We start from the raw sequence: 15,412 nt of genomic DNA on the forward strand, positions 1-15,412 counted from the left end.
GAAAACGAAAGCAAACAACACGCTAGGCATTTATTAAGCTGAAAGAGCTGAAGAAAAAATTCAAGCCTTGAGTTGCCATATTGAAGGATTGTGTGGGCAAAAAATTGAACGACAGGAAGGATCAAGAGAAGATGGAAGAAATACACAGAGTCACTTTACCAAAAAGAATTGGTTGATGTTCAGCCATTTCAGGAGCTAGCGTATGATCAAGAACCAATGGTACTGAAGGAAGAAGGCACTGGTGAAAAACAAGGCTCCAGGAATTGGCAGAATACCAGTTGAGGTGTTTCAACAAACAGATGCAAGGCTGGAAGTGCTCACTCATCTATGGCAAGAAATTTGGATGAGACCAACCAACTGGAAGAAATCCATTTATGTGCTCATTCCAGAGAAAAGTGATGTCAAAATGGAGAAATTATCCAACAATATCGTTAATACCACACGCAAGTAAAATTTTGTTGAAGATCATTCAAAAGTGGTTCCAGCAGTACATCAACAGGGAACTGCCAGAAATTCAAGCTAGACTCAGAAGAGAGCATGGAATGAGAGATATCATTGCTGATGTCAGATAATGTTAGCTGAAAGCAGAGAATAACAAAAAGCTGTTTACCTGCATTTTATTAACTGTTTAAAGCCTTTGACTGTGTGAATCATAACAAATTATGGATAACAGTACAAAGAATGGGAATTTCAGAACACTTAATTGTGCTCATGAGGAACCTGTACATAGACCAAGAGGCAGTCGTTTGAATAGAACAAAGGGTTAGTGCGTGGTTTAAAATCAGGAAGGGTATGCGTCAGGGTTGTATCCTTTCACTGTATTTATTCAGTCCGTATGCTGAACAAATAATCCAAAAAGCTGGACTATATGAAGAAGGTAGCATCAAGATTGGAGGAAAACTCATTAACAACCTGCGTTATGCAGACGACACAATCTTGCTTGCTGAAAGTGAAGAAGACTCGAAGCACTTACTGATGAAGATCAAATACCACAGTCTTCAGTACGGAATGCATCTCAACATAAAATTAAAAATCCTCACAATGGGACCAATAAGCAACATCACGATAAATGGAGAAAAGATTGAAGTTGTCAAGATTTTTACTTTACTTCAGTCTACAATCAATGCCCGCTGAAACAGCAGTCAAGAAATCAAATTATGTATCAGGCAAATCTGCTGCAAAGGACCTCTTTCAAGTGTTTAAAGCAAAGATGTCACTTTGAGGACTAAGGTGCACCTAACCCAAGCCATGGTATTTTCAGTTGCCTTATATGCATGGAAAAATATGACAGTGAATAAGGGAGACTGAAGAAGAATTGATGCATTTGAATTATGGTGTTGGTGAAGAACATCGAATGTACCATGGACTGCCAGAAGAGCCGACAAGTCTATCTTGGAAGAAATACAGCCAAATGCTCCTTAGAAGCGAGGGCGGCGAGACTTTGTCTCATGTACTTTGGACATGTTATCCGGAGGGACCAGTCCTTGGAGAAGGACATCATGCTTGGTAGAGGGTCAGTGAAAAAGAGGTAGACCCTCAACTAGATGGATTGACTTAGTGGCTGCAACAATCGGCTCGAGGATAACAATGATTGTGAGAATGGCATAGGACCGGACCATGTTTCGTTCTGTGTTTTCTTCTAAGAGTTTTATAGTTTTAGCTTATAAATTTAGGTCTTTGGTTTATTTTGAGTTAATTTTCATATATGGTTTATTTTGAGTTAATTTTCGTATATGATAAGGATCCAACTTCATTTTTTTGTATGCGAGTGCCCTGTTACCCCAGCAACATTTATTGAAGAGCCTGTTCATTTCCCAGTGAATGGTCTTGGCCCCCTTGTTGAAAATCAGTTGAACATAGCAGTGGATGTTTATATCTGTACTCTGAATTCTATTCCATTGGTCTGCATGGCTATCCTTATGCCAGTACTAAACTGTTTGATTACTGTAGTTTTATAGTAAGTTTTGAAATTGGGAAGTGTAAGTCCTCCAATTCTGTTCTTCTTTTGCAAGTTTGTTTTTGATATTCAGGATCCCTTGAAATTCTATATGAATTTGGAAATTTTTTTCTGTTTCTGTAAAAAAAAAAAACCCACTGTTGGAATTTTGATAGGGATTGCAATAAGTCAAGATTGCTTGGGTGGTATTGTCATTTTAACAATATTAAATCCTTTAATCCCTGAACACAGGCTGTCTTTCCATTTATTTAGGTATTCTTTATTTTTTTTTTCCTCAGTGTTTTATAGTTTTCAGTGTACAAGTCTTGAGCCTCATTGGTGCAAGAAATAAATTTATCTGTAAGTTTTTTTACTATTTTAGGTGCTATTGTAAATTAATTATTTTCTTAATGGATTGTCCATTGCTAGTGAACAGAATTACAGCTGATTTTTGTGTGTTGATTTTTATCTTGCAATTTTCTCACTTATTTTATTAGCTCTAGCAGTTTTTTAGATCTAGTTTTAAAACTACAATCTCTTACCTTGGAGATGGACCTGGCCATTTAGCGTAGTTCTAGCCAATGAAATACAAACAGCATAATTGATTTGCTTGCTATTGGCAGGAACTTTTAGGAAAGCCCCTTAAAACGGAGTTTGCCTCAGCTGACATGTACCCTTTGACCTTACCTTTTTACCCTTTACCCTTTTCCCTTTTCCCCATTCCAGATGTTCAGAGCTGCAGAAGCCATTTGCAACCATTAGGGAAAGGTCAAATTGCAGAGACCTTAATGCTAACCTCTTTGAGCTACTGATGCGGCAGCCTACTTCTGAATTTTTTTGTTACAGGGGGTAAAAAATAAAGACCTGTGTCGTTTAAGCTACAGATACTTGGGATTTCTCTCACATGTAGCTAAAAGTAATGCCTAAGGCACCATATAAGGAAAATCTAAAACCCTTCTTTACCTCTCTTTCTTATTTCTTTAAATACACATAGTCATATAAATATACTCATGCCCTTTTCCGTTCCTGATTTGGTCACCAAATTTTGCTCTCAAGTTCTTTTGAAGCTAGAATTACACAGTGAAGGAGATTTTTAAATTTTTTTTTTACTTGAAGTTGAGTAGAATATGGAATGATCCATGATGAAGCAGATTCTTTTGTATCTATGGCAACCAAGAACCTTGAGTTTTTCTAAAAACTTTGACCATTTTACATAACTTGTTTTTTGAGTATCTTTTAAATTGTGGAAGAAGAATGGAGTGGGGTCTGGCATTTTCGGTCAGTATAATCTTAAATAACATGTATTTCTTTTTCTTATAAAACTAATTGTTATTTAATTTGAGTTTTCCTTAATGTGTACGTATATAAAGTCTTCTCATACTGGAAGAACTAGATGGTGCCCAGCTACCACCAGCAACTGCCCCAACAGGGAACACAACAGAGAATCCCCGATGGAGCAGGAGAAAAGTGGGATGCAGAGCTTAAATTCTAGTAAAAAGACCAGACTTAATGGTCTGACTGAGACTGGAGGGACCCCAGAGGACATGGCCTCTGGATTCTCTGTTAGCCCAAAACTAAAACCATTCCTGAAGCCAATTCTTCAGACAAAGGTTAGACTGGACTATCAGACATAAAATGATACTGGTGAGGAAAGTGCTTCTTAGCTTAAGTAGACACATGAAACTGTGTGTGCAGCTCCTGTCTGGAGGTGAGATGAGAAGGCAGAGGGGGACAGGAGCATGGAAAATACAGGGTAAAGAGAAGGAGGGTGTTATCACATCATAAGGAGAGCAACTAGGGTCACCTAACAATGTGTGTATAAGTTTTTGTATGATAAACTGACTTGCATTGTCAACTTTCACTTAAAGCACAATAAAGAAAGAAAAAAAAAGTCTTTTCATGTGCTTTAAGTTATTGTTGATTTTCTGTTTTTATTATAGAAAACACTTTGATCTAAAAACCAACTTTGAGTACATCAGGCTCGTAATTTTATTTAATATTAATGTTTTATTATTTAACTTTTAATATTTAATCTTTATTTTTAATACTTTACCCTGGACTGAAGTAAAATGAGAGCCAAAAACCGACTGTCTTAGGCTGCGTTCTCTAGAGAAACAAAACCAGTAAAGCATATAAATATATAGAGAGAAGATTTATATCAAGGAAATGACTCACATGGTTGTACAGGCTGGAACGTTATAAGTCCACGGGTCAAGCAGGAGGCTTCTCCTAATTCATGTAGCGACAGGGGCTGGCCAACCCGAGATCGGCTGGTCAGACAGCAGGACTCTTGCTCACAGGCTGCAAAGACTGACGAATCTGAAGACTGGCAGGCAAGATGGCAGGTAAGCTGCTAGCTCAGGTCCCAAGAACTGGAGGCCAGAGGAACAGGAGCCAGCTGCAGGATCCAAAACAATCAAAAGCGAGGAGGCTTGCCAGAAATTCCACTTATATTCAACACAGGTCACACCCCCGAGGAAATACCCCTACTACTCACAGCAGATCCCATCATGGAGGTGATCACATTATATCAGATCTCATCATAGAAGTGATCACATCATCTTACTACTGCCAGACTACATCATAACTGCTGAACCACCCAGAATCATGGCCCTGCCAAGTGGACACACAACCTTAATGATCATACCACCTTTATAGGATTTGTCTTAAAAGTACAAAAGGAACCAGGTCCTCTCTCCTTGACTTACCTTCACTTTTTTCTACCCTTTTATCTTTCTCCTACACTTCCATTTATCCTGTGAGAATATATAAAAAAAAAAATTTATTCTGTAAGCCATGCCATTTAGTTAATAATTAAGATACAAAAGAAAAAATTACAGGTCATGGTTCCTTTTATTTAGGAGCTCAAGATCTAAATGAATAAACACAGCTTACACATTTGAAACACATACTATCGAGAAAAACACAATGTGCTAGGAAGAATAAAGATACTAAGTCTTAGAGGGTAGAGAGAATGAAGATATTTATGTCACTTGTGAGATTAAAGAACACCTCAGTGAGAAGGAGAAGACTGACTATTTGGATGAGGGGGGAAAAAAAATAATAATAATAATAAAGGGGCTTTCCAGATGGTTTGAAGAGCAAAAGTTATAACAGCATCAGGAAGAGCCATGACCTGTTTGGGAAATGCAAAGATTACTGGAGTGTAAGAAGACGTGATTAGATTATTAAGGACAGACTAAGGAATCTCTGGAAACCCTGGTGGCGTAGTGGTTAAGTGCTACGGCTGCTAACCAAAGGGTCAACAATTCGAATCCGCCAGGCGCTCCTTAGAAACTCTATGGGGCAGTTCTACTCTGTCCTGTAGGGTTGCTATGAGTCGGAATTGACTCGACGGCACTGGGTTTGTTTTTTTTTTTTTAACGAATCTCTTGGTTGAGGTCTAATGTGAAAAGCATTGAAGGGGAGAGACCCTTGGAACTCTTGAATGTAGCTGACAGTTTACAATAAAACTTTCCCTATGGTGGTGGCAGTACAGATAAAGACAGATAGATGTGAGACATTTCAAAAAATTGATCTGACACAGTAATTGAATTGGTGTTGACTGTAGAAAAATGAAAGATAATATCAGTTTGCAGGTCTAGGTAATTGGGATGATAGTGGCACCATTATCAAACCCAAAGAGGTGAGAGGAGATAAGAAAATGGAGTGGGTGATGGTGGTGTTAGATGCCGTCTAGTTGGTTCTGACTCACAGCGACCCATAAGACAGAGTAGAACTGCCCCACAGGGTTTCCAAGGAGTGGCTTGGTGGATTTGAACTGCCGACTTTTTGGTTAGCAGCCAAGCTCTTAACCACTATGCCACACCAGAGTGTGAGTTTGGTGGTGGTATAAGCTGAGGTGGGGGCACAGCCAGGCTATTACTGTAGGTAAGACTGGAGTTTTCCCCAAATAGTTGGAAGTTGGAGACTGGAGTGTAGGAAGAAGAAAATAGAGTGGATGTGCTGGTGGTGTGTGCGGAGGTGGAAGAGAAAGCTGTTACTATAGGTAAGGATGTGAGTTTTCCTCAATGGTTGAAAGTTGAAGACTGAAACTTGGGTAAGAATTGAGATTTGAGGGTCACCAGCAGAATTCTTGTGTCTTCAAGAGTATCATGTAAACTTCCTGTGTAGTCACCCTGTCTTGTTAATTATAGTTTAAGGGTACTAAATGACATATTACATTTTTGAAGACTTTATTTCCCTTTATTAAAAAAGAATTTTTTTTTTTTTTTGGCTTACTATTGTAAAATCCTATCTAGTTTTCTTTTCCCAAGGGCTTGAGGGGAGGAACATAGCTAACTTTTTTAAAAAGAAATATTTGTTTCCACTTGAAACCTAAGTCTTCAGCTAGAAACAAAACAAAGCAAAGTGGGCTTAACTCTGCTTCCTTTAATAATTCCTTAGTGAACTTGTTCTTGACCACAGTACTGATTATTTATGGATCAATAATCTTAGAGCTCTGATCATTGAATTTGGAAGCTGATGACTTATTATTTTCAGGATTTTGATTCTTGATATTTAACAAAGAAATACTTAGTTGCCAAATATGATGCCATAATCTACATACCTCAGACATTAGTGTGAGAACCAGAAATGGAAAGGCCTTCTTAGACAGCAGTATGGGTGGTAATATGTTTTTAGGTCTTCTCATCCTGTGAAACTGGCAGCCTTGCAAAGGATGTCTTTGCTCCCAAAATCTTAACGCTTAATCATGTTTGAATAAATGCATTTGAATGTTTTTTCAAATTTAACACAAAACTCTGAAGGAATCATTTTTCATGGTTAATTTCCCCAAATATTCTTGTTTTAAATAATCTTAGAGTTACTGAAAAGTAACCTGAAAGAGGGTATTGTGTATAAGTTGAAAAGAAGAAATATCTCAACATCTCAGTGAAGCAGAATAATAAGTAATATAGTTGCCAGTGGTAGAGCTCTTGTCACACTAACTAACAATTGCATCAGAAAAAAAAAATTTTTCCTAAATTAAAATGTTCAGTCTGTGGGTAGGAAGACAAATTAAATACTGTACTACATTGAACAAAAGGTGCCATTTTCATCGTATTAACATGAAGAACTTTTTCCAACAGTGTATATAAAAACATCTCTTTTCTGTCATGTATAAAAGCATCTGATGAGAGCAAGGACAATGATTTATCTAATTTTCTAGGCGGTAAAAAGTTAGATTTTTAAAATTTTATTTGTTCATTTTATTTATTCCACAGTTCCATAGGTAGCTATTTTGTGTGGGTTAGGAAGAACATGGTACTATTGCATGTGACAAATTGTTCATTTGGCAAATCATGACACACTGGGTACATACTGTCTTTTTTCCCCGTTCGATTAGTATTTATTGTGCCATGCACTATGCTAAATAGTTGGGAAATGTCAGCAAACATGGGATTATACTCCAGAGGAGGAGACATATGAAATAGCAGCCCTGATAGTATCACATTTTGTTTATATATTCATCAGTTAATAGATACTTGAGTTGTTTCCCTTTTTTTTTTTTTTGGCTGTCATGAATGCTGCTGCTATGAACTTCATGTACAGGGTTTTATGTGGACATTGTTTTTCAGTTTTCTTAGGTATATATCTGGGAGTGAAAGTGCTGGATCATATGATAACTCTGGATGTAACTTTTTTGAGAAGGTTTTTTTGCCAAATTATTTTCCAAAGTGGCTTCTTCGTATTTTCATCAACATTTGTTATTATCTGTCTTCATGAGTATAGTCATCCCAGTGGGATTTAGATTTAGATTTCCCTAATGACTGATGATGTCGAGCATCTTCTTGTGTGCTTATTGGCCATTTCTATATCTTCTTTAGAGAAATGTCTATTGAAGTTTTTTGCTCATTTTGGGGGCACTTGGGTTTAATTGTCCATTTATTATTGAACTATTAGAGTTCTTTATATATGCTAGGTACAGGTCTCTTATCGGGTGTGTCATTTGCAAAGATTTTCTATTCAGCACAATGTCTTGTACATACCAAGGGCTTGATAAAATCTTGTAGAATAAATACTTGAATGTCCAAAGTTATGTTTCTACCAATTACAGTTATAACATTAGAATTTATTTAGTTATATGTCAGTTTCAATTTTCCTGCCTTAAACTAATATTAAAATAAATTGATGTATTTTCCGTTATTTTATCATCTTTAAAGTTACTATTTTGATTGATGAGGTGCTTGAAATCTGTCATTCTGATAAGCAGACAAATTACAAAAACATGAAATATGCTATTTTTGTTTAAAAAATTTAATATTTGTTTTTCTAATTTTGTAGATGGAAAAAGTAGAAGCAGATCTAACTAGATCCAAGTCTCTTCGTGAGAAACAGTCAAAAGATTTTTTATGGCAGCTAGAAGATGTCAAAAAAAGATATGAACAGCAGGTTGGTCTTTGATTGGATGGTGCCTTTTTTTAATACATGCATAATTGCTCTTTTAAAAACTCCTATTATAAAATCTGCATAATGAAGAATTTTAAGAACTCATATTACCAATATATTTAAAATATTGTTGATTTCAGTAAAATACAGGAACAGAGAGTTTTAACTGCCCAGTGAAGTCTACTTCAACAGTTTGTTAATCTGAATGTTTAATGGAGACATCTATTGTGGCTCTTGATTTCTTCTATTCCTGTTAGAGCAATAGTTTTATTTATTCATTTATTTGATAAATAGTTTGGAGTACCTACTATGTGCCAGGCACTGTTTTCGACACGGGGGTGAGCAGTAAGGCAGACAGACAAGGTTCCTTCTCTTACAGAGCTTATATTTCAGTGGGCAGCCAGACCACAAATGAAAAATGAAATAATCTCAAAGAGTAATTTATGAAGAGGAAAAGAGGGCATGTCATAGACTTTGGGAGGTAGAAGGTGGTAAGGGAGTTAATTACCAGCGTTAAGTAGTCAGGGAAGCTCTCTGAGCCAGGGACATTTCTGCCCAGAGCTCTAGAAAATCAGAAGAAGCCAGCCGTGAAATTTCTGGAAGAGTAGTGTTCCAGGGTGAGGGGACAGCAAGTTCAAAGATTCTGAGATTAGAACAATTTGGGAGTGTCTTGCAACAAAAACTGGAGTGGGAAGGTTCCAGGTGTAGGAGATGAGGGGGAAGAGGTAGGCTAGGAAGGACTAAGAGTTACAGGACCTCACAGAATTTAGATTTTGTTCTTTTACTTATTCATTAAAAAAAAAGTCTTCTTTAAAAAAAACATAGCCCTGCCTATTCTTGGGGTTTCTAAGGTGACTGTTAAATATGTACTTATTTGTCTAATTTGCTTGCCTTGGTTTCTCAACATCTGGAATAGCCTTAATTAGCTTAGTCATTCAGATTAAGAAAGTTTTCTTCTAAATGCAATATTTGAACTTTTTAATCTGAAAATGGCAATAATTTTTTTTATTCTTATGGTCTTAATCCTTTATTAACTAAGTATTACAAGAAAAACTAATATTAGTCAATTGTGATTACTAACATTCTTAAGTGAGAACAGTTAGTGGTTTACTTGTGTTCAGTGCAGAGGAAGTCTGATATGATATATGTGCTTAGGATTGTTGTTTTGCTGTTGTTTTAATCCTAAATATTGCTGAAGGCAGGGTAGTTATAAAGACAAAAGTGTGTGAATTGGCTTTTCTTTGTTATTTTCATTCTCTAGACTGTCCTGCTCCATTTTATCTAAGCAAATCATGCCCATTCTTCAAGACTCACCTTTTGTTCAAACTCTTCATTCAAATGGTACACAACATTTATGACCCACACAAATTTCTTCTTTCTCTAACTTTGTAGTCGGTGGTTCAGACCCACTCCAGGGCTCCATGGGAGAAAAGACCTAGTGATCTGCTCTTGTAAATATGACAGTCTAGGAAACTTTATGGAGCAGTTCTACTCTGTCATATAGGGTTGCCACGAGTTGGACTCAACTCAATAGCACACGACAACAACATGCTTATATTGAAAAACAATAATCTTAAATCAATGCCTTTAACTTCTACCGTAGGAAACTAGAAAAGACAAGCAAATTAAACCTAAAGCAAGCAAAAGAGAGAAAATACTATAATAAAAAAATCAATGAAATAAAAAATAGAAAAGCAGTAGAGGTAGATATATTATTATTATGTCTGTTTAACAATTGAGGAAACTGAGGCACAGATAATGTAAGTACCTTGTCCAAGGTCACACTCCTCAGTGGCAAAGCCACAATTAAAAGGCATGATTTCTAGATTTAATTCCCTTGCTCATAATTATTCTGCTACACTGCCTTTTAACCTCATCAAGAATAGAGTTGAGGAACTCTCCCTGAAAACAGTACAAAAAGGCAAAGACAGAGACAGAGTGAAGGAGCCAGGGATTGTGAGCATTTGTCTATTTAGGAGTCCAAGCAATAAAACAAGGATGAGAAGAAAGGAAATTATTAAGGAATTAACACAAGAAGTTTTTCCCAGAACTGAAGAAGAAGAGACTAAATAAATATTCTCCTGTGAAATTTTAGAACCCAAGGATAAAGGAAAATCCTAAATATAGAGGGGGCAAACTGACTGATTACAGGTGAGATCAAGACCTCATGCTTATATTTGTTTGGCCAGTTCAGGGTTTCTGAAATTAATTTTTGAGTGAGTTGTCTTCAATTAAAATGCACAAGATTTTATATAAAAATGTAAATTCCAATCTTCTCTTGAAACATTAGTAAATCTGGCCCACATTTTTCCTTGGCAACAATCAACTGAAGTTGAGAGACAATTACTTCCTTTATCTGGAGCTGTTACTAATTCACCATAACTCTTTCCACTCTCCATATGTCTTACAGACACTGCTTCGTACAGTTATGTTACTGGTCTGTCCCCTGTAGACATGTGAGTTTGAAATCCTTACTGAAACTTGGAGAGGGAAAAACAGACCATCTACAAAGGATTTCAGACTTCTAACCAGCAAAACTGGATACTCAAAGAACAATGCCTTTAAAATCTGAGGGCAAATGATCTTTACCAAAATTATCTAAATCATGTGGGCCACATAACGACATTTCCAGACATGAACTCAGAAGGTTTATTTTTCATATGCCCTTTCTTGGGAAGTTACTTAAGGATGTTCTCTAGCAATACAAGAGAGTAAACCGAGAAAAGGGAGGATTTTGGATTCAGCAATTTAGAAGAGCAGGGGAGAAAAGTTACAGAGGGTTACTTAGCAGTCAGTTAATATCCGGTCTGAATGGAATTCTCTGAGAGTGGAGTCTTCAGGACAATGGAATATATCATATGTGGACAGCTTGGTTTTGCTCTGGTAAGCATGACCCCAAATCTCAGTGGCATAGAACCATAGAGGTTTATTTCTCATTCAAGCCAAAAGCCTTTGGAGACTTGGCTTTGAGGGCTGGCTTGAGGGTTGGCTTCTTGATTTCCTAGAGTGATGGATCAGCCTGTCTCAGGAACATTGCCAGGAGTGGAAAAGGGGCGATGTTGAAACATGTGCTAGCACTTAAAACTTCCTCAGAAGTGACACAGTAAACATTCACTCCCATTTCATTGGCCAAAGCAAGTCACATGACCTCACTGGTATAGGCCTCTGCTGGAAGAGGCATCACAGAGAAGAACATCAAGTATGGTGAGCCTAAACAACCTGCCACACATACTGTGATAGGAGAGCTTAGAAAATGTAAAAAAGGAGGAAACATTTTAACTTGATTCTAGGAACAATTTCTATCAAGCAACACAGATGTAATCACATTAAACACACCAAAACAAGGTTCCTTGATGAATAATATATACATGATAGGCAGATGCTATTTATTGATGTTCAACTTTCAGGACAATTTATACGTACTTACAGAACAGAGCGTAAATATCTTGGCATCTAACAGTAAAGGTATGGGAGTTGAAGAAGGGGAAGGAAGGAGAGGACTGGGCAAGGAGCACTGAGATGAAAATACATTCATATACATCCGTCTGAAAGTATGTTAAACCTTTGTCTTAGTCATCTAGTGCTGCTGTAAGAGAAATACCACAAGTAAATAGCTTTAACAAAGAGAAATTTATTTTCTCAGTCTAGTAGGCTACAAGTCCAAATTTAGGGGATCAGTTCCAGGAGAAGTCTCTCTCTGTCAGCTCTGGAGGAAGGTACTTGCCATCAATCTTCCCTTGGTCTAGGAGCTTCTCCACGCAGGAATCCCAGGTCCAAAGGACACGCTATACTCCCGGTGCTTCTTTTTTTTTGGTGGTATAAGGTTCCCATGTCTCTCTGCTCTCTTCTGTCTTTTATATCTCAAAAGAGGTTGGCTTATGACAATATTTAATCTTGTAGATCTCATCAGTATAACTGTCACTAACCCATCTCATTCACATCATAGTGGTAGAATTTACAACACATAGGAAAATCAGATGACAAAATGGTGGACAGTCACACAATACTGGGAACCATGGCATAGCCAAATTGATACACAGATTTTTTGGGGGACACAATTCAACCCATGGCAGCCTCCAATGCTTTTTTCATATGATAGGCTTAATCTACAAAATTTTTAACTTTGTAGAGTCTTTGTCAAAAATACTTAACACAATAAGGGAAATTGATTAATCCTTCAAAGAGTTGATATTAATAGAAACTGTACACTGCTGTATCAATTTTTCTATATTTTATTTTCATAGAAAAGAGACAGATGATACAAATATAGTTTATAACAGGAATTAACAAAAATATACAAGGATCTCTCAAGTCAGTGCAGATTTTGCTCATTTTTTATTCTTCCTTTATTTACAGCCCTGTTCATTAGAATCAATGTTGACAATGAAGACCCCAGGCAATAAGGAAAGATGAAGGCAGAAATATGATGAGCTAGTGTATTAGAAGACTATTCATTGATGTGATGATATAAAAACTTTTTTTAGTTAACCTTTTTTCAACAGAAAAATTCTATTAACTGGAGAAATATCTTGGCAGCAACTCCAGATTGTTAAGGTTTTTGCTGTGAAAGCTTATCACGAAAAACCATCGGCATATCTCACTGGTTCCTACAAGCCTGTACAAGTTCACCAAAAATGAAGCCAATTAAAAACTAAGCTAATTTTCTTCTTTACAGGGTAGCCAGCCTGATAGATAAGGAAAGAGGAGTAGATATCATATAACTAACTGGACTTCATTGAGGCATCTGACAAGTCCTTCAATAGGGCAGTCGAGAAAAACATGATTTAGCTATTGGTATGTTTATGTGATTAAGTGCTTGTTCAGAGGACCATCTCTGAATGGGTAGTATCAACCTAAAGTGAAGTTTCTAAGTGTCTGTCACTGAATGATGATACAGAAGTAGTTTTCTGCTTGCTTAGAGTTTATAGGAATAGTTTTCTGAAGGTTTAAACCAGCTGGTATGATAGGCTGAAATTAAGAAGATTAAATTTATTACGGTTGAATGTAAAATTCTGTGCTTCAGTTTAGAACTCAGCTGCCAAAATATGAGGGCAGGGAATGTCAAGGAAGACAGAAAGAAAGAAATACAGAGGAAAGGGAAGTACAGAGCCGGGGACAGTGAGACAAGGGAGGTAATATATAATATGGCCCTAGTGTACTGTTTACTTACCAGGTCATATAAAGAATAATTCAGTTCTGGTCACCACACTTTAAGTTAGACACTGACAAACTCAAATATCTTCAAAGCAGAGTTTCCAGATTATAGAAAGTTCTGGAACTATGTCATGCAGGGAATATTTAAAGAAATAAAGATATTTTGCCGAGGGAAGACAAGACTAAGGGAAATTGCATATCTATTTATTTTTGAGTTCAAGATCTGTCATACAGGAAATAGTACACTCAGTCTGTGTGATGATAATCGAAGAGCTGGAAGCTATTATTCTGGGCCAGGCACCATTCTCCATGTTTAACATGCATCCATCTATTTCCCATCTTCATAGCAATCTTATGAGGTTAAGTACAGTTATTTCTCATTCCCACTTTTTAGTTGTAAAAACTGAACTAAATTCATTTAAATAACTGACCTGAGGTCCCACACATTTAGTAGGTGTTAGAACCAGAACCAGGTTGCTAACGAGAAGGTCAGTGAGTTCAACCTGCCAGCTGCGCCATGGCAAACAGATGTGGCAGTCTGCTTCCGTAAAGATTACAGCCTTGGAAACCCTATGGGGCAGTTCTACTCTGTCCTGTAGTGTTGCTATGAATCAAAATTGCCTCGTCAGCAATGGGTTTCGTTCTGGTTTTGGAACCAGAACCTGAGCCTGAGCCATGTTCTTTACCTGTACCCTAATGGCTTCCCCATGGAATTGAGGGGCCAGAAATTAGACCTGGTATAGATGGTCCTGTGAGCAATGTTTTGAGTTGTTCAAGTAGATCTTTTCTCAAGAACTATTCAAATGTGGAATGGCTTGTCTTGTGAGAAAGTAAGTTGCCCATCGTGAGGGTGATGAAGTCAAGTATCCTTGGGGTGGGTTGTGGGGTGATAATGTGCGTTTGGTGGGCAGCCCTTCTGGTATGGCCCCTTCCAGATCCAAGGTTATGGGACTTTTGGTTTGTTTGCCTGACATGACTCTCAGCCCTTCTGTGTGTCTCTTGATAGACAGAGCCTTCTTTGGTTCTGCCACTGACATTTACTGCATGCCTACCTGTCTAGCTGAATTTCCTCATTCGAGGGCTTCCACCTACCTTCTCGGTTACCGCCCAAGTGCAAGAGTGAGACAGCTTTTCTAATATTTTATCCTACTTTTCTCTAAAATGTAATTTTTTTCCCCATGTTATAATTAAAGCGTTTCATGCTGGAAGTGGATTGAGATGCTGATCACCGAGGCCCTTGCTTTTCAAACCAGGATAGGCGACCCCTGGGGTATAAGCAAGCACCAGAGTGTGTGTGAACCTACATGCATGGTTCCTGGAGTGTTGGATTCACTTGATTATGTTGTGGGAAAACAAAATAATTTCGCTATTGAGTTAACATTCCTCTTAAAACAAACAGACTTTCCTGTTTGGTAAAATGCAAAGTTCTCATGAATTTTTAAGATAAAATGGGACATTTCAAAGAAATTCCAACTTGTAGAGGCTGCTTCAAGCTATGCTCCCAGATCCCCCAGGGGGTACTATTCATTTTCACTGCTGCTAAGGGTACTTTGGTGGAAAAATTTTAGAAGCAGTTATCCGGTCTAATCAGCACACTTTTAAATGAGGGAATTGGCATCCAGAGGAAATGAATGACTTGTACCTTCTGGGCCTCAGTTTCCTTATTCATTTATAATTTTGAGCCCTCCCATATATAAAGCATCATGCCAGGGACTATAACAAAGGTACAGAAAAGCAAAATGGTATTTTAAAATATCTTAGCCAGAATCCCGGCATCAAGTATGCAGATGTGGAAAGAAAAACATCAAACACATGGAATAAATACTCACACAAATATCCTGTAAAGCCCAAGCTTTCATCAAGATTTCCTGTTTCTTTCCTGTATAACCCGTTGGAACAAAAAGACAATTCAAATTGTCTTTTCACAAAACT

General features: G+C 37.3%; 1 protein-coding gene across 13 annotated transcripts in view; it reads left to right on the forward strand.

The window, feature by feature from the left end:
- CEP112 (centrosomal protein 112) overlaps positions 1-15,412 on the forward strand; it is a 470,205-nt gene that overhangs the window by 171,249 nt on the left and 283,544 nt on the right. For 12 of the 13 annotated variants that reach the window (XM_049859720.1, XM_049859713.1, XM_049859717.1 and 9 more), the window contains one exon: positions 8,222-8,329. The exons of the other annotated variant lie outside the window; for it this stretch is intronic. In XM_049859720.1, coding sequence (XP_049715677.1) covers positions 8,222-8,329 — 108 coding nt within the window. The remainder of the gene's footprint in view (positions 1-8,221; positions 8,330-15,412) is intronic. 13 annotated transcript variants of the gene reach the window in all.

Source organism: Elephas maximus, chromosome 19 (genome assembly GCF_024166365.1).
Source record: "Elephas maximus indicus isolate mEleMax1 chromosome 19, mEleMax1 primary haplotype, whole genome shotgun sequence".
NCBI classification, from domain to species: Eukaryota; Metazoa; Chordata; class Mammalia; order Proboscidea; family Elephantidae; genus Elephas; species Elephas maximus.